General features: G+C 38.6%; 1 protein-coding gene and 1 long non-coding RNA gene across 4 annotated transcripts in view; one reads left to right on the top strand and one right to left on the bottom strand.

The window, feature by feature from the left end:
* LOC122241235 overlaps positions 1-13,745 on the bottom strand; it is an 81,743-nt gene extending 67,998 nt beyond the window's left edge. For both annotated transcript variants that reach the window (XR_006221268.1, XR_006221269.1), the window contains exon 1: positions 13,385-13,745. This is a non-coding gene — a long non-coding RNA (uncharacterized LOC122241235). The remainder of the gene's footprint in view (positions 1-13,384) is intronic.
* IL7R (interleukin 7 receptor) overlaps positions 1-19,970 on the top strand; it is a 28,318-nt gene extending 8,348 nt beyond the window's left edge. Inside the window, exons 3-8 of one of the 2 annotated variants that reach the window (XM_007097414.3) lie at positions 7,625-7,782; positions 11,738-11,895; positions 13,733-13,895; positions 14,797-14,890; positions 16,006-16,081; positions 16,481-19,970. In XM_007097414.3, the coding sequence (XP_007097476.1) occupies positions 7,625-7,782; positions 11,738-11,895; positions 13,733-13,895; positions 14,797-14,890; positions 16,006-16,081; positions 16,481-16,984 (1,153 nt within the window). In that variant the 3' untranslated portion in view covers positions 16,985-19,970. Of the gene's footprint in view, positions 1-7,624; positions 7,783-11,737; positions 11,896-13,732; positions 13,896-14,796; positions 14,891-16,005; positions 16,082-16,478 lie in introns of both variants that reach the window. The other variant, XM_042996635.1, reaches the window with a different exon arrangement.

Below are 19,970 nucleotides of genomic sequence, written 5' to 3'. Positions count from 1 at the left end.
TTACAGTTATTTGGTTCAGATCTCAAAGTGCTTAATGTTTTAAGACTAGCTACCAGCACTTAAACATCTAGGTATCTCTTTAAAAATCAGATTTGATAATAGCAGGCCCATCCAGCAAAAGGGCCTGAACAGAATTCCTGCTGCTTCTGTGGATGAACAATTAAATCTCAGCCCTGAACGTAAGCCCACTTTTCGCATTTATGTTACTTTCGTAGACACTGTGGGCACTTGACTTTGGGACCCTGCTTTCTAGGTGCTTATATAAGGTCCATAGTCAGCTCTCGAAGGCAACTGATTTTTTTGTTTGTTTCCACATTCTTGGGAGCATCACAGTCACCTCCATGTGCCACCTACAGATAGCACTTCCTATATGTCATTTTTAGTTTCTATGATTTACCACCAATGTCACAGGCACCCTGCCAAATTTATCTCATATTGTAGAGTTACCTAGCAATATCTGCCTAGCAATAACCAGGGGTTATTAATTTAGTCCTTCTCCAGTAAACCATGCTAACTTTCAAAGTTGCTAAATATTTTTGAGATAGAGTCTGTCTTTAGAGGCCAAATGAGGAAAAAAGACTACAGTTTTTGTTTCTGTTTTTTAATGTTTCCATGTAGATATCTGTCTGCCCCATCAGGAGAAATGCATTTATCAAGCTAAACCAGACAAGATTGAAAGAGATTTAGGAAGCTGGAGCTAAACTGAAGAAGTAGGCACTATGGTCTCCCCAGGAGTCTCTCCCTCTTTTCAGAACAAGAGGGTTTGTGTGAGTGGATTACTGTTGATGCCCTCTGGGAAGGTCGTATAGGCCCAAATTTGTTGGCCTATAGTACTACTGGGGTCAAAAGTACATGAAAAAAAGCCACCCCAGAAGTAAAGCCAGTAAATCACTGAAATAGTAATTTCTAAAAGTTTATTGAGCACGTACCAAAAAGACAGTTTGCAAACCAGCTGTGCTCAAACTAAAATATAGAATGAGGCTCAGAGGTATATTGTTATAAAGCAATTTATATAGTGTAAAGACAATGAGTGTCTATTCTTTACAATGATTGACTATAATATTAGAATTTTCTTAACCAAAAGGAAATTGGTTGGTGGTTACCTCATATCAATTTTGGCAAATGGTTTAAGTTTTGCTTATGATTTTCAGAGGCACAAACAAGAAGTGACCCAGGTTAAGCTAATCTTGCTTGTCTTGTAAAGTAAGCTAAAATAATATTTGCATATATGACGAACTTGTTTTGTCTGCTCAGGGAATTTTCAAGTGCGGTCTCTGTGTTTAATTTTAACATTGGATACTTGTGGTGCTTTTTTCTGCCCCCAAAATACCCTAGAATTTTGGGTATTTCCAACAGAAATATAGTGTGATCCATAAATGTGTGAGCCACATATATAATTCTAAGTTTTCTAGTAGCAACATTTTAAGAAATAAAATATAAATAGGTGACATTAATTTAATTTAATATATCTGATTTAACAATACACTTTAATATACTATATCCAAGATATTATCACTTCAACATGTAATCAATATAAACACAAACATTAATGAAATATTTTACATTACTTTTTGCATCTTCAAAATCTGTTGTATATTTTATAGTTAGAGCACATCACATGTGATATTTCAAGTGTTCAATAACCACATATTGGGAGGTGGTTATTGTGTTGGACAGTGTCATTCTAGAATACGTCTAACCTTAACAATACATATTTAGCAACCAAGGAAATTGTTTCAAATTAGGTAAGTGAGTTGAAATGAATTACATTGAATTGAGTTGAACTCATGGGGAATACACTAAGTTTCTTCCATTTGCCTGAAGCCAGTGTCATTGGCACAAAGAAGATTGCCTATTTGAGGCCATAGGTTCTTCTTAGCAACAAACATGGCTTCCCCTCCACATAGGGTGGCTCCTGGAATTCAGACCCCTTAAAAGGATGCCCAAGCTCAAAAGTCAGCCAAAGGGTGATCCTTTATTTATTTACTTTTTTTTTGCTCATTTATCTTATTTTCCAAAAAGTGGGAAAAAACCAAGAATGCCATTTTAGGTTCTTTTTAAACTTCTAACAAGACGAAAAACTTGCTACCTGTTAAGGATTTATAATTGAATATTGTACTATGCTTCACTTAAAAATATATTGCAAACTCATTGACTGAACTAAAAGGCATTGCCTTTCTAATTTCTCCACATCATATGTTTACCAAAATTCAGAAATGGGATCATGCTCTAATTCTCCCCCTCTATCTTTATCAAATTATGAAATGTAGGCTATCTTCAGAACTGTCCATATGACATTCCTCCCAAGTTTGTTCCCTGGTATCCATCTGGCCCAACTTAAAAATTTGCTTTTAATATTTACTCTACTCCAAGGGGGAAAACCCAGTTAGCCCAATGAGGGACACACTCACTAGAAACTCCAACACACTCACGTGCACACACATACACACACACACACACACACACACACACACATTTAAAGCCACACAGCTGCATACCCTGAAAGATTAACAGTTAACAAAAAAACTATAATTGGGGGAAGGTGGCAATTTTAAGGGATGTTCCACAAATAGTAAATATATTTAGCCAATTAATAAACTTAAAATTTCTTGACCCATCTCTGTCTTTGTTTGAATACAGGAATGTAAGTAGTCACTCAAAGACCACAGCAGCCTAGAACAGGGAGATTGTGCACCTACAGCCGAGCCATCCTCCTCAGATTTTAACCCCACACCCACCTCACCTCAAGCCACACAGACAAGTTCTTTCTGCTCAGAATCCAGCAACAATCCTGGAAAGGGCTCACTTGAGCACATGTTGAGGAAAGTGTACGCACATCTAATTTACCAAAGAAAACCAACACATTCTGTACCGTAGGTAGCAAAGGACATTTTTAGAATATATTCCCTGTGATATTTTTAAAAATATCTGGTTAATGAAAAGAATTCTTTTCATGTAAGCAAACTCATTTTCTTTTTTTTTTTCTTTTTTTTTTCTTGCTACAATCCCCACTTCCAATTTGAGCCAGCTATCCCTCTTTTCAGGACTATTTGGCTGGAAGAGCATATAGGAAAACAAATTGGTAATCATGTTTATCACAGGAGATGGAAATTAAATTGACGATTGGAAAAGAAAGAGAAATGAGTACTTTTATTTTTATTTTGCATTGTTTAATTATTGTTGCAATAGGTGTACATACTTTTCATTCTTTCTTTCATGCAAAACATTTCTTTTACCCTTCTGTCCCCTTCTAGCCACCCATCCCCTGTGAATAATCCATCACCCTTTGGGTTTGCCAGTTTCCAATACTTCTTATAAGTGGAGTAACACACTGTTTACTCTTTTCTTTTTGAGATTTATCCACATTGATGCATGTTTCAGATCTCATCTTTTCATTTGCTGAGTTTTCATTCCACTGAATGAATATATCACAAATTTGTAATCCTTTCTCCTTTACATGGATATTCGAGGTTTTTTTCTTTCCAAATTTGAGACTATTAATTTTTAAGTCGCTGTTAACATTTTTGTACAAATTAGTTTGTTCATTTCTCTGCAGTAAAAACCTCAACGTGGAATTACTATATCATAGGCTCGGTGTGTATTTAACTGTAAGAAACTATCCAGCAGTTTTCCAAAGTGGTTATACCATTCTACTCTCCCACCAACGGAGTGTGAGAGCTAAAGTCATCTCCAACATTTGGCTTTGAAGTAGTACCTTGTGATTTTTATTTATGTATTCCAAGTAACAAATCATGTCGACCATCATTTTGCATACTTGCTGGCCATTTGCATGTCTTCTTGTAGCAAGTGCCTGTTAAAGCCTTTTGTCCTTTTCACCCAATTATTTATCCTTTTATTGTTGATGAGTATGAATTCTTTATATGTTCTGGATACAATTCCTTTGTCGGATATCTTCATTACAACTATTTTCTGCCAGTGTGTAGCTTGCCATTTCATTTTCTTAAGGTGTACTTTAATAGGCAGAAAGTTTTCATTTTGATGAAAGTCCAATGTCTTTTTTTTCTTGTAAAGGTGCAGCAGATTTTTTTTAAGTTTATTTATTTTTGATAGAGAAAATGTGAGCTGGGGAAGGGCAAAGAGAGAGAGGAAGACACAGAAATCTGAAGCAGACTCAAGGCTTCAAGCTGTCAGTACAGAAGTCTGACTTGGGGCTCAAACTCATGAACTGTGAGGTCATGACCTGAGCTGAAGTCCGAGGCTTAACCCACTGAGCCACTCAGGTGTCCCTTAAGTTTGTTTGTTTGTTTTTTTATTGAGAGAGAATGAGAGAGACAGAGAGAAGGAGAGCACATGCTTGTGTGTGCATGAACTTATGTCTGTGGACAAGCATGGGAGGGGCAGAGAGAGAGGGAGAGAAAGAATCCCAAGCAGGCTGTTAGTAAAGAGCCCCACCCAGCCTCAAACCCAAGAACTGTGAGAGCATGACCTGAGCCAAAAGCAAGTAAAGAGCCCCACCCAGCGCTCAAACCCAAGAACCATGAGATCATGACCTGAGCCAAAACCAAGAGTACAAGGCTTAACCCACTGAGCCACCCAGGCACGCTTTTTTTTCCCCTCTTTTATGTTTCAATGTTTTGTGTGTCATTACTCCCTTTGTCCCCTCGTAAAGTCAAAAACATATTTTCTTATGTTTTCTTCTAGATATTTTGTAGTTTGAGCCTTTACATTTAGGTCTATAATCCATATCTAATTAATTTTGCATGAGATTAAGGGTCATATTTTCCCTACATTTGTTTACTTGTTCCAGGACAATTTGCTGAAATAATTTTCTATTTCCCATTGAATTGATAGAGTACTTGTATTGAAAATCAGTTAACCTTCTATGTGTGAGCCTATTTCTGAACTCTTTATACTTTCTATTGATCCTTTTATTTATTCTTACACCAGTGCTAAGACCGCCCAATTATCATAGCTTTATAGTAAATTTGAAACCAACTGCTCTGAATCTTACATATTTGTTCTACTTTTTCAGTGTGATTTTGGCTTTTCTGAGTTTTTTGTATTTCCACATAAATTTTAGAATCAGCTTGTCAATTTTTTTTTTAAATCCTGCTGAGATTTTGATTAATATTACATACACCAAGTTAGGGGATATTCCCACATTCTTACTACTAAATTTGCTAATCCATGAATGTATGTCTTCATTTATTTAGATCTCCTTTAATAGCTCTGAGGAATGTTTTATAATTTCTATTTCAAAGGCCTTGAACATCCTTTATTAATTTTATCTCTAAGCATTTTATGTTTTCATTGGTGTCATAAATGGAGCTGTTGGTTTTAAAATTTATTTTCTAATTGTTTGATACTAGTCTGTAGAAATATAATTGTCCTTTATATTCTTACTTTGATGAATTCAACTTACTAGTTCCTGTAGTTTTGTTGGAGAGTCTATATAATGTTGTCCACTAATAAAGAAAGGCTTTTTTTCTCTTCCTTTACAACCTGGATATGTTTTTGTTTGCTTGTTTGTCCTGTTTTACACACTGGCTAGAACCTCCAGTAAATTGTTGAGTAAAAATGGTGAAAGTGCATATTCCTGTTTTGTCTGTATCTTAGGGGAAAATGTTCAAAATTTCACCATTAAGTATGATGTTAATTGTAGACTCTTCCTAAATTTCCTGTTTCAGGTTGAGGAAGTGTTCTTCTATTAATAGTCTTGATATCATCCTACAGGTCACTGAGATTTTGTTTTTTCAGACTGAATATTTCTATTGATCTATCTTCAAGTTCAACAACCCTTTCTTCTGCCATCTTCAATCTGTTATTAAGTCCTTCCAATACACTCAGTACATTTTTAAAGATTTTAGATTTACTTGTCAGTTATAGCATTTTCATTTTGTTTTCTTTTATAGTTTCCATTTCACCACTAACATTATGTATCTATTCAATCATTATGACCATATCCTTTTTTCAGCCCTTAAACATATTTACAAAAGCTGCTTTAAGGTCTTTTTCTGCTAATTCTAACATCTGGTCACGTTAGGGTCAGTTTCCATTGACTGTTTTTTGTCTTGACTATGGGTCTCATTTTTCTTTTCTTAAGTCATTTGTAGTAGCTTTTGACTATAGAAAAGACATTATTGACAAGTTCTCTGGATTCTGTTAACTTACTCTGCCAACTGTTGATTTGAACTCTGTTAGTTAACTTGACTGGATTAATCTTTAAATTCTCTTTTCTTTTGAGATAATACCTAAAATCTCAGCTCAGTTATTTCTAGTGTCATCTAGCTATTCCTTTCCCATGGTTTCCTTAGAGTTTCCTTCATACCTGACAAAGGGACATATAATGATATGAGCAGAGGTTATATGCAGATCTCTCCATAGCTTCCTCATTTCTAGGCCTTTCCCCATTAAAAATATCCATCCACACAGGAAGTCCTCTAACTTCTCAAGACAATAAAACTGTGGCTTTTTGTTAGATTCTAGATGCCTGTCACAGTGTGACCTGAGGAGTGCTATCAAACAAAGAAAAAGAAAAAGCAGGAACAAGGAGCTCATCTACCCTTTTATAAAGGATAAAATTCCCTCTCAGAGTGCATGGGTGGCTCAGTTGGTGAAGACTCCAACTCTTGATTTGGGCTCAGGTCACCATCTAACAGTTCATGGGTTGAAGCCCCACACTGGACTCCACACTGACAGCATGGAGCCTGCTTGGGATTCTCTGTCTCCATCTCTCTCTGCCCCTCCCCTGCTCACTCTCTATCTCTCTCTCAAATTAAATAAGTTAACATTTTTTAAAAATTCCCTGTAATTTCTGCATACTTTTGATCACTCTTTAAAACTTTTAAAAAGGATTTTCAAAAATATCTTGTCCAAGGTTGATAATAGTTATATATTGGAAGGTTAGTATGATACAAGTTGTTCTGCTATTACTGGACCTAATAGTTATACTTTTTATTGAAAAAAGTGCAATGTGAAGCTTTTGATGTTAGTTGTACAATAAGCAACAATCTCTCTTCCTCAGTTTATTGAAAGACTGATCTTAGTTGGGAAGAGGAAAGGGAACATGGGAATAAGGGTTGATTTTAAAGTTTGTTGATGAGGTAAAAGTGGAACACAGTCAAAATTACCTTTGAAAGTCCCCAAATTACTCATTAAGTGTATATGGTTTTATGTATATAATCCTCTAGACTATTGTATCATTTCCTTTAACTTTGTTTTGGTCCATGTTCCTTTACAGGCTTTATTTCCTGAATTTATTTCTGCAGAACATCAAAAAAAGCAATTATCTAACCACCTACAAAACATTTTGTTTTTCAATGATCAATTATTTAAAAATAGGAATTTTCCAGGTTTTTCATGAACAGGCTTTGACAGTTTCATATTCAGTTGCATGTAACGCCAGAGTGTATCATCATTATACCATTGTGATGGTACCAAGAAGCCACATTATTTAATTTCTCTCTCTCTCTCTCTCTCTCTCTCTCTCTCTCTCACACACACACACACACACACACACATACACACATACACAAGCACCTATACATCCACATACCAGTGGACAGAGTTGAAGTCACAAAACTGAAATGTACATGTAGTGCTATTCCATTGTATACAGAAACTCTTACTTGAATTAAGATAGATTCTTTTTTTGTTTCTACAGTGGGGCTCTTTTGGATGTGAAATGCCTGACTTTTAATAAAATGCAAGAGATGTATTTCATCAGGACAAAGAAATTCTTACTGATTGGAGACAGTGAAATATGTGTGAAGCTTAAAGGAAAAAAGATAACTTGCAGGAAAATGAACGTAGTCAAGATAGGTAAGTTGTATATGGGAGTAGGCTTGCCGTTTGGACATATATGAAGACACTGATTGTGTCTGGACTTTCTGCATGTTAAAAGTAGACAAATCATGAAAGCTCTTTGCAATAGAGAATAGCAAAGTCCTTAATGGAAGGAATTTTTTTAAGACCTGGAAGTTTTGAAGCATGTGACACTAATTCTTAATATGAGAGAATTCTGAGGGGGATGCCTGGGTGGCTCAGTGGGTTAAGTGTGCGACTTTGGCTAGGGTCATGATCTCAAAGTTTGTGAGTTTGAGCCCTGCATTGGGCTCTGTGCTGACAGCTCGGAGCCTGGAGCCTGCTTCTGATTCTGTGTCTCCCTTTCTCTCTGCCCCTTCTCTGCTCACACTCTATCTCTCTCTCAAAAATAAATAAACATTTTTTAAAAGTTTTTTAAAAAGAATTTTGAGGGTCTTCCAACTCAGCCATGAAAGATAGTGATTGGCACCTACAGATTGCAGGAAGAGTTCTACATGAAGTCACTAGAGCTGGACCTCTGATGCCCTTTCCCTCTTCATCTTTCCTTCTCCTGAATTCCTTGTATTCTTCTTCCCATATATCCACCATATTCAGAGTATGTTTAGTTAAATTATCAAGTTATTTTGAAAAGTTAATATCAATTAATATTTGGCCTAGAATATTCATATTACATTTTGTCAAAAAATATTTCAAACAAAATTATAATCGAAATTGGTAAATTCACCTACATGTTTCCTTTTGCTCTATATAATATTCATATACATAGTAATATGAATCAGTAAATCCATTCAATTATCTGACTATAAGTCAATATTAATTACCAATTCATCATTTAGTTGCCAGGCAAGTAAATCAAAATAATCAGAAAGATTGAGAATATAGACCCAAGAAATTTTCTTTTCTATTACTTACAGATTATAACCCTAGGGTGAATAAAGTTACATTCAAAACCTCAGAGAGACTCTGATGTAGGAGAATGTCTAAGCCAATTATGACGCATTAGTGCAATGGAATAATGACTACATGTGTTTATTATACCTATGGAGATTTACAAATGAAATAATATATGTAGGAGGGAAACTGGTCAAAGTGATAGAAGAGGTACATTCATTCTTTTGCTGGTTTTAAGTACTATGACTCACTCTCTCTCCCTATTTTCAACCCCTTCTTCACCATCCCAAAAGAAAATTAAAGGTAAAAGAATAATACTTATTAGAGACAATAAAGAGGTGAGAAACTTTGAATCTAGTCTCAGCTTTGCCTAAGTTGGTAAAATAAAGAATGAAAACAAAAGTTCCATGTGTGAATACCCTATAAAAGTTCAGATAGTGAAAAAGAGACATTAGACAAATGGTTTGTGCATATTGAACACACAGCAACATAGGCCACAACCAATGTAACTGCAAGGTAATTCTGAATATAGGACACAAGCAAAGTAGGTTTTTGTCATTTGGAGACTAGGCTGTTATGGATGGATGGTCAGTTTGTGCACTGCACAAGAGCACCATATCTAAATGTTTACATTGGGGTCGCAAATCTATATTCACTACTCTAAAATCAGGTAGGGAAGACAGAGATTCTCAGTCCTCTGACAGCATCATGGCATTTTACAGAGCGAGCATGTGACTACTCAAGACTCCAGGTAGCACCCTGCTGATCTGAATCCCCAGATCTCACATATCCAGTGCTCTCAGAAGCCTATTTTCTAGATCTCAGCAGAAGCAAACCTACCAAGCCACATCTGAGAGGCCAAGGGAGAAAGGTAGTTGTGCTCACAGCTGGTAGTCTGGGCCCTTGTGAACTGGGTGTGGTGAGCCCCTTCAGGCTTTGAAAAGCACCCTTAAGCAACCAGATGGGAGGTAATGGAGGTATGTCGCTCAGCAGCACCTTCTTCTGGTTCCTAAGGTGACATTTGATTAGCAGAACTGTCATTTAATTGAATTTAAATTGGAAGTTCCTGATTGAGCCCTAGACCAGAGCTACACTGCAACCACCTGCCCCTCACTCCCCCTTCTTTAGATATGGGCCCTCTGATAAAGCTAGAGGGTCAGCTTCCTGCCTTCCCATTTGTCTTGGTAGAGTGAGTCTGTGTAATTGTTTAGTTTGCTCACAGAATAAACTAAGCTATAAAAATGTTGCTTGAGTAATGAGCAACTTTTTCTGATGTGCTCAGAGACACTCTTTGAACCAGAGACAGCACTATTTGGAAGACACCTGGACAAGCCAGAGTGAGATAATGGAGTACAGAAAGAAAAGCTAAATGAAGAAGAGTGAGCTTCAGAATCAGACAGAATTGGATTTAAATCATATCAAACTATTTTATAGGAACCTGAACTTAAGTTAATTAACCTCTCTGAGACTCAGTTTCTTCATCAATGTAGTGATGATTGAGATTATTGGTAGAAGCTGGCATAAGTGCTTAGTAGGTGTATAATCAATATCAGTCTGTTCTTTCCTTAATTCTTCCATTATTATGAGACCTTGAGAGATGGGGATGAGGCAAGGAATTTAGCATCAGAGGTTTCACTGAAAATGTGAATCTTAATTATTCCCTTGAATGAAGAGTAGGAACTGGCTTGGCAGGGGTTCTCTGTTGGTCTGTTTCTCTACACTCACCACCCTTTCCTCCTGTTCCCCCAGGGCATCTCCCCTTTCTATAGTGAATCTAAAAATAAAGAAGGATAAACTTCCTCTTTTACAAGACATCCAAGGGCAAAGAAGGAGACATTTCCTCTTTTTCAGGATCTCTGGGGCAATGCAGGAGAAACTTAGGTGGTCACCACTATGAGCAAGTGACTACAGTAAGTGAGCCAAACTCCATTACATGAGTTCACTTTACTGGGTCAACAAGTCTGCCATAAAGCCCAGCGCAGAGAGCCTAGAATTCAGCTCAGCCTAGAGGGTAAGAGTTTAATGAACACATACTCTCTCATTAACAATAGGTTTAGATTAGATTTTAGTCTATGTGCTCTCATTCTCTGAGACCAGCCATGCAAAAACGTGGCTGCCCCATCTTTAGAAAACAAACGTCCCAGGCTTTGGTGATAGAGCAGCTAAGAACCCAAGACAGGAAAGCCCCTGGTCAATGATGGGGAGGCTGCTTGACATGCATGCTTTTCAAAGAATTCAGTACCTTTCTCAGGGTAGGTTCTGCCTGAAATAAAACCTATTTCCCTCCAACAGCATTTCATATATGGTGCCTGTGATCCTAAGAGTAAGTTTGCTCAGCAGGCAGACAGAAGAAAGAGACTAGAGAGGAATTCAGAGCTAATACCAACCAGACTAAAGTCACACTAAAAATTATGAGCTTAGGGACAGAATGCAGACCCTCAGCTTCTATATAGCTGAGATGAGGTACAAGGCTCCCAGCTTAAAACCCGATTTATTGGAATAATGAAGACTCAAAGTTTAAACACTCCTGCTTTGAGGCTACTTAGTAACAAATTCTGTAGTATTCAAAAGGCAAAGTGAATGTGTTTTAGTGTAGAATTAGCACTAGCTGCTATAACAAATAAGCCCTAAAACATGATATCTCAAACACCGTAAGTTTATTTCTTGCTCACATAAAAGCCAAAATGGGTATTTCTAATGTGTGCATGGTGCTCTTTCAAACAATATTCAGAATTCTTTCATCCTGTGGTTCCACTGTCTTCAACATATGACTCCAAATGGTGGAAAGGGAACAAACATAAGGTCACACATGTAAGCTTTCTGGGCCAGGTGGGAGGTGGTGCACATTTCCACTCACGTTGTTCACAAGGCTACATTCTACTGCAGAGGAGGCTGAAAAGTCTAGTCAAGCTTTGAACCAGGAAGAATAAATGTTTTCTGATTTGTTGCTTGATTACTGACCCAGAAAAAGAATGTGATTTTCAGAATGGATGAACTTTAAAAAGTATAATTATTTTCTTGATTGCCCTATAGACTGACCTCCTTTCTTTTTCTTTTCCAGTTAAACCTGAGGCTCCTTTTGACATAAGAGTCATCTATCGTGAGGGAGCAAATGACTTTCTGGTGACATTTAACACATCTCACTTACAAAAGAAGTATGTGAAAGAATTATTGCATGAGGTAGCCTATCGCCAGGAAAAACATGAAAATGACTGGATGGTATGTAGATCAACTACATTTATACATTAAAAATGCATAAAGATGACTGCATAAGTATATTGAATAAGTAAATTTCTATAAAATACATAAAATTATAATATATGTATATAAAATCATAAAATAAAAACTTCTTAATGTTATAAATTTTTTCATCCCAGAGGTACATTTACCTGGGGAGGGCCCCTTGCAATTTTGTGTTCAAAATATACCTTTTACTGAAAGAAGTTCCCCAAAGTATAAGAAATTCAGGTTTCACAAAACCTGGATCTTCTCTGGGCCATCCTGTTATAGCTCTCATTGTCATTGGAATTGTCTGGCCATCCCTGCAATCTATCTTGAGGAGAAGGTGGGAGAAAAGTAAAGTGTCCCAGGTTTTTAGGCTCCTCTGGGCTCACTGGCTTAAATTCTGTCCTATTTGTAACACATGGACAAAAACCAGATGATGGCTTATCTTTCTCACAGTGAAAAGAATGCCTATTTATACCCATGCTGTTCTCTTTTCTTAGGCCAGGATCAGCCTTCTTTGTTTGCAATATGCTGCTGTATAGTACTTACATAAGTGTAATGTCTACCCTAAAACAGTTCTACCCTCCTTCTACCACACAAACGAGGGTACCTTGGTCCTGTTCTCTTGAGTCTTCATTTGAAAATTGCACCAATGGAAAAGCAACTATAGTGGAGAAAGGAAGCATTAAAATATATATATATATATATATATACATATATATATATATATATATATATATTAAAATAAATATATATATATTGTGGGGCTCAAACTCATCACCCCAAGATCAAGAGTTGCACACTCCTCCAACTGAGCCAGCCCAGAGCCCCAAGAAAAGAAGAATTTTGAATAAATGATACCAGGACAGTTAGCTGTTTGGGGAAATAATTAAGTTAAATGCCTAACTTAAAAAATAGAATAAAAAGATGATTTAAATAAATTATGTAAAAGTGAAACACTAAACAAGGTAGAAAAAATATAGGTAAATGCTTATGTAATCTTGAGATGAAGAAAAATATTCTAAGCATAAAAGCAGTAAAGAGAGAAAAAGACGGATACATATGAATATATAAAAATAAAGGCTTATAAATGTCACCACACATGATAATCAAAATTGTAAGGCAAATTAGATATTAGGATTAAATTGCCATACATACAACTGACAGATGGTTAATATCCTTCATATATAAAGAGGCCTTATAAATCATTAAGAAAAGGACAAATGTAACAACAGAAAAAATTAGCAAGAAACTTGGAAATGTCTCATAAAATAAGATATATGTAAATGCAATAAATATATGAAAACTAATAATCAAATAAGTATAAATGTAAATAACAGTGGAATATTAACTTTTTATCCATCAAATTGATAGTTTTTTCTTAAGGATAATGCACATTGCTGAAGAGACTGTTGTTCTCTATATTGCTATTTGCAATGTAGAATTGAATCTTTCTAGAGAGAAATTATTCCTGCTCACTTACCTTACCATTCCCTTGTATTTTCCTTTGGGATGTGAAAGAGGAGAAAAAGAGAAAAAAAAGAGAGAGAAATCGAAGTGTGGAAAGGAAGGTGGGGGCCTGGGAGTGATTTATATCCTCCTGGTATTGAAGAGTCCAGCTCACCTAAACAAAGACCCATGGTACTGTTGCCCTCCTTGACCACTGGTAGCATCATTTATGAGCTCACACATGCTCCTCTCTATGTCATATCTCCTTTTCCTAACAAGAGTACCCACATGACTAAAGTCAGTTAACTTGAAATGATTTGGGGGATCTAGGCAACACGTCTTTTTTGACCCTAAAAATATAATGGCATGTTTTGCTCTTTAGCATGTGAACTTATCCAGTACAAAGCTGGCACTCCTACAGAGAAAGCTACAACCTGATGCAATGTATGAGATTAAAGTCCGGTCCATTCCTAATCATGACTATTTTGAAGGCTTCTGGAGTGAATGGAGTCCAAGCTTCCACTTCAGAACTCCAGAGATCACAGGTGGGAAGTGACAGCAGAATCTTTGTCCCCTGCAGAGTGCTTTGCATGTTAAGGTGTGTGAACAAGAGTGAGAGGCAGAAAGGTGAAAGGAACCCACATGTTAGGACTCCCCTGAGGGTATGTTTACACTGTCTTTGGAGAATGACCTGCCATCTTTGCCCCTCTTGTGAAGAATAAGGAAGTAGTGGGAATAGAACCCATAGTCATTGATCAAATGATATAGGCTGCCCTGGATTCCACTGACCCAGGTGTTCTTGGGAGCTGATAATAATTCTGAATAAAGTCCCCACCTATTACCTCCACTCTACCAATTTAGACTGGAATCCCAATGGCTGGTCTCTCAAAAGCTCCTCTAGGGGAACACCTTTGGTGATAGAAGATGAGCAGGTTAGTGCTGCTCATTCAAGCCTCCTTTTCCAGAATAACAAAGGTATCCACATAGTCTAGGAAGTGAGAATGGCCAGAAAAGCCAAAGAACATGGCTCACTCCACATATACCTTCTCTTTGAAGTATGAGGGGAACTATTCTTGACATACCAACATCCCATTCTCAGACTGGAACTTGATGAACCTGTGAGGTAGAGCATCCCCCTCCTGATTCCCCTGCTAGGTTCACTTCTCTTGATGGTAGATGTTGGGGAAAGAGTACTGCTATCCTTAATGCTGGGCCACTTTTACATTTCAAATGACAGATGTTCTACACCTGGTCACTCACGTGAGTGCCACTTACTAAAGCCAAAATTCCTTGTGCGTAAAGTTAGTACATTATCCTGTTCACTGAAGGGCGACTTTGAAGAAATAGTAAATGGTCTCAAGTTACTAAATAAACTCAAAGCATACTGAAAGCCTCCCCAACTCCATGTTTAATGATTACTAACCAAGATCTTTCCTTGCATTCCAGGGAGGATGGATCCTATTTTACTAACTATTAGCATTCTGAGTTTCTTCTCTGTGTCTCTGATGGTCATCTTGGCCTGTGCATTATGGAAAAAAAGGTGAACTTTAATCAGTAGGATGGTTACATGGGGTCCCAGACAGTTGGAGCTCTAGCCTATTTATTGATGAGAAAACTACAAAGGGAAAAGACATTTCAGGAATTGTAGTGCCCAACATCCCTCTCCACCCTAAGGCACTGGTGAATTTCCACATTTAATTTCATAAGAGGTGAAAATACATAAATTAGACATAGGGCAAACCCTGCCCCCGAACTTTTTCTTCTAAAATAGTGGGAACCATGCCTCCAAAATGTCTGGGCAGCTGGGGGTACCCATGGAAAATACAGAATGTATTTGAAGTCTTGAATTTCAGCACACAAATTCATGGGACTTTTGCATTCTACCGCATGACAGAGCCCTGTCTGTTTCATTATGAAAATGATGCTTTTGACACATACCATCAAGTTATTAATGTTCTAGGAATATGCCTTCAGCACAGTGCCACATGCTCTCATGATACTTTAATTTGTCTTTTTGTCTTTTTTAATGTTTATTTATTTTTGAGAGAGAGAGAGAGAGAGAGCGAGTGGGTGAGGGGCAGAGACGGGGGGGACAGAGGATCTGAAGCAGGTTCTGTGCTGACAGCACAGAGCCTGATGCAGGGCTCCAACTCACAAACCATGAGATTATGACCTGACTAAAGTCGGATGCTCAACCAACTGAACCATCGAGGTGCCCCATGATACTCTAATTTCCCTGGGTGGCTTAGAAAATATTCCTCACTTCCACAAAAATCAGAGCAGAGGAGTTGCTATCAGTTAAGAGAAGGAGTAGGATGACAACACCTATATTAAGAGTAGAAGAGCCGGGGGAATGTTGGTTTCATAGCCACACCCTTGCCAAGCCTCACTGTTCCTCTTCTCCAGGGTTCTCTCCCAAAGGTATTCACAGAGAGCACTGACAATGACCCCTGGTCCAACCCCTCTGTGAATTAATAGGACACTGAGGTCCAGGGAAAGCAAGTCACTTGTCCAAGTTCACCCGCCTAGTTGTGGCTGAGGCAAGACTAGAAATCTGCTCTTCTGATTTCTGGCTCAGAATGGATGGAAAGACCTATTGTGCATGCATGCTCCCTCACTGTTCATTTCATCTTTCTCAATGTCCTCTTATTTCAGAATTAAACCTATTGTGTGGCCCAGTCTCCCGGATCATAAGAAGACTCTGGAACAACTTTGCAAGAAACCAAAAAAGGTAAGTGCTTCTGGTGATTCTTTCACAATGTTGGAGGCATTCCAAAAGCCAAGAATAATATTGCAGGATAGGGAAGAGTTGAACCACAAGTGTTGGTCTTTTGTGCATCCCATAACTGCAAGATCCTAGCTGCAGCTCCCTGGATATAGAAAACTAAAATGAGATACAAGTCTCAGAAGTCTCCTGGGCTTTCATGGGGCTGGAGGGCATGGCCAGTCCCTTCAGAATGACATGTCAGAGTGCATCCAGTGGTAGAGTCAACTAGAACATGTGGGTAATTCTCTGACATTCTCTGGTAAACCCCTGTCAGAAAGTTTGTTACATCTTTCCCTGAACTGAACCTTTGCTGGTGTGTCTCTTTGGAGCACTCTTAATGCCTTCTCTCTTTTTTTGGTGTAGAATTTGAATGTGAGTTTCAATCCTGAAAGTTTCCTGGACTGCCAGATTCATAAGGTGGATGGCATTCAAGCTAGAGATGAAGCCGAAGGCTTTCTGCAAGACACTTCTCTGCCACAACCAGAGGAGTCTGAAAAGCAGAGGCTTGTAGGGGGTGTGCAGAGCCCCACCTGGCCATCTGAGCATGCAGTCATCACCCCAAAAACGTTCAGAGGAGATTCACCCCTCGGATGCCTGGCTGGGAATGTCAGTATGTGTGAGGCCCTTGTGCTCCCATCTTCCAGACCCCCAGACTTCAGGGATGGTGGCAAGAATGGGCCTCATGTGTACCAGGGCCTGCTGCTTGTCCCTGGAACTACAAATGGCCCTGGGCCCACTCCATTTCCTTTCCAATCAGGAATCCTGACATTGAACCCAGCTGCCCAGGGACAACCCATTCTCACTTCCTTGGGATCGAGCCAGGAAGAAGCCTATGTCACCATGTCCAGTTTCTACCAAAACCAGTGAATTTTCAGAAACCCAGGACTGGAACCATGATGACTGACAAAGATGACTGAGCTCTGCCTACTGTTCCTCGAAGCACAAAGAAGACAGAATTAAGGCAAGCCCTCCGTATCATCTACAGGATTCAGAAGCATGGCTTGGATCACTCCTTTTCACTCCAGGGGCATTTGGCTTGAGGCAGGAGCACTCTGCTTCAGGCAACCCAAATTATTCCATTATTTAAGGAAAAAAAAAAAACAGGAAAGAATGAAAGAAAGGATGGAGGAGAGAAGGGAGGGGGTAGGAAGGCAGGAAGAGGGCAAGGAAAGAGAGAGGAAAAGGAGAACAAGGATGATAGGTATCATTGTTAAGACTTACTATATACCAGTGGGCTCTACGTAGCTTGTCTCCCTACATCCTCATAGTAATCCCAGGCATTGGTACAATTATTATCATCATTATTATTATTATTCTCTTTTTTAATAGATGATGGAATGGAGACTTGGAGGTATGAAGTAACTTGTCCATTTTGCTCCCCCCTCAGTGTGGGGTTTGATGGTCGGGAGTCTAACCATGGTTCCCCCCAAAGCATGCGCCTTCTCCTTGACTAGGGACTATCCTATTCTTGAGTGACAAACCCCACTAATAACAAATGGGGTGACTATGTCATTTATTGTCCAAACTGGGTCATTTTTGAAAGTGAAAGGAGGAGTTATAAATACTCATTCCAGGACAACAAGCATAAACCAGGAGTGTCCCAGACAGCGACATGGCCACCAAACTAAAAACACTGAGAAAGAAAGGGTCACGTGATGTATGAACTACCATGGCCAGCCATGTCTACAAAAACTGAAGTTTGTTCCCCACGTATCCCATTTGATTCTGTTTTTCTGAAAAAGTAGAAGCCCAGGATTTCTGTTGTTAGTTATTGAGAGCGTGATTGTCTTGCTAATACCACCCGGCTGCATCCATCTGAAATAGAAGAACCTGTTGCCAACTCCAGACACAGGTGCATTTGAGCAATGAGCCAGGAATAACACTTCTCTGTGTGTAGAGACTGCCCCAATCCAAATGCATCCACAAATTGTCCTGAGTTTTATACCTGTGGATGTTGCCACAAGCTTCAGGGAGAAGAGTTACAAGCACATGCAGTGAGTGAGCTGACTGGGGCCATGTTCTTGAAGGTAAAGAACATGCATTTCTTGGTCTAGATGAATTTTTAGTGATGAGCTCAAACCAAGTCAAGGCAGCTGAGAAATCTCAGCTCAGAGGAGTGCTGCCAACACCCATCCCACAGCCCCCCAGACCATGGACAGATGCAGAACCACACAGAGCAGCAGAGGCACAGGAAGTAATGAAGGGCATAGTTCAGGGTTTTGTTTTGTTCAAGGGGTTGTTTCCGTTGTTTTTGTTTACATTTTACACCTTTTTGTCCTGTTTTTAGTTTTTGGGCGGCTAAGTGTTTTTAAGTTTTCAATTTTCTTGTTTGTTTTGTTTTGTGATATCTGTAAAGGGGGTTTTAAATTTTGGACTAAAATCATATCTGTTGGCTTTGAGGCCTAATGATAATAAGATCATTTACTCCTCTGTTGGCCATTGTACTTTCCAAATCCTTTTCTCTGAATCAGTAGTGATGAATATAATCTCTTATTCCCTTAGATTTGTTAGTGCTTTTGTGATTTTCAAAGCATTTCCCTAAGCATTATCCCTTTCATTTCCTTGGCAAGTATTCATGGAAAGCCTGCTATGTGCCAGCCACAGGGTTAGGTGAATAAAGTTGGGGACCCTGCCCTCATAGGGTGGAAAATCTGATAAAAGTGGCAACTTTGTAAACAAATGATCCAATAACACAAAGTGCTATAATAGAGGCATGTTCAGGGTGCCCAATTGCAGACAGTCAGGGAAAATGCCAGACAAGTGATATACATCTGTGTGGCGGGAAAGCAGAACCTACCTGCTGTGTCAGCCCTAGAAGACATTTTCCACCAGGTGGACATGTGTTCTTTACCTTTTGTAGAAATGGGAACTAGGTCTCAAAGAGGAGGTTATCACAGGAAATCCCATGCCAACCTGGGTGTCCTATACCTTATTCACAGAGGTCTTATGAGGTGTGTTGTTGTCATCTTTAACTTCTGGGGAAATTGGAACACAGAAACCTTACATGTTAATTCAGGACTGGAAGCCATAAGTTTGTTCCTCTGATATAATAGACAATCTCTTGAAGAAATAAGGAGATAAGTCTTGATACAGATCAAAGCCACCCCTGCTCTAAAATCCCATGTTTCAGTATTTTGGGGCACAGGTTATTATTTGAATTTAGTGTGTGAATGTCTGTCTGTTACTGGAGGGATTTAAAATCCATGTATTATACTCTTATAATCATAATTGCTGCTGATGCTTGATTTTATACTCAAGGACAAGGTATAATGTCAGATTGCAAGTTTGTTCCCACCAACCTCCTTTTGCATTTCATTAGGAAAGAAAAATTGGTCTCAGACACAATGCATAAGTCAGAGGTGTTAACTTCTAGTTCTGTAGAGCATGAAATGAGAACCAAGAAACAGGCAGCTGATTTGGGCAATTAAACAATCTTGGCTGGATCTAGGGAGCCCCTGGATTATTCGACTGATTTTCCACTAGCCTTTGCCTCTCCTGTCATTCCAGTTTCCACGGAAATTTCCTTCAGAAAAGCCAAGTAGAGGCTATTTCAGATGTGCATATTGTGTTTCCATAGCACTTCTGGAGAGGCTACAAGACGGAACCAGCAGGAAGGTGGTGAGAATATGTGGTCAAGACATCTGGAATGGTGCAGATCAGATGGCATTTGTGTCAGCTCAGTGGTTTTTTTCTGGGGTTTTTCTAAAAACTACCCATCATTCACTACAGTGAAGGTCTCTGATTTGACCATGTACCTCCCATATGCATTACAAACATTTTGCAGAGCTGCTAAGTATACAACTGTCCAACGTGTGTTACCATCTCATATTTAATTAAATGCTATGGAACTCTC

Source organism: Panthera tigris, chromosome A1 (assembly GCF_018350195.1).
Source record: "Panthera tigris isolate Pti1 chromosome A1, P.tigris_Pti1_mat1.1, whole genome shotgun sequence".
In the NCBI taxonomy this organism is placed as follows: Eukaryota; Metazoa; Chordata; class Mammalia; order Carnivora; family Felidae; genus Panthera; species Panthera tigris.
Note: the sequence above shows the minus strand (reverse complement) of the source record. Positions and strands in the feature narration are given on the sequence as shown.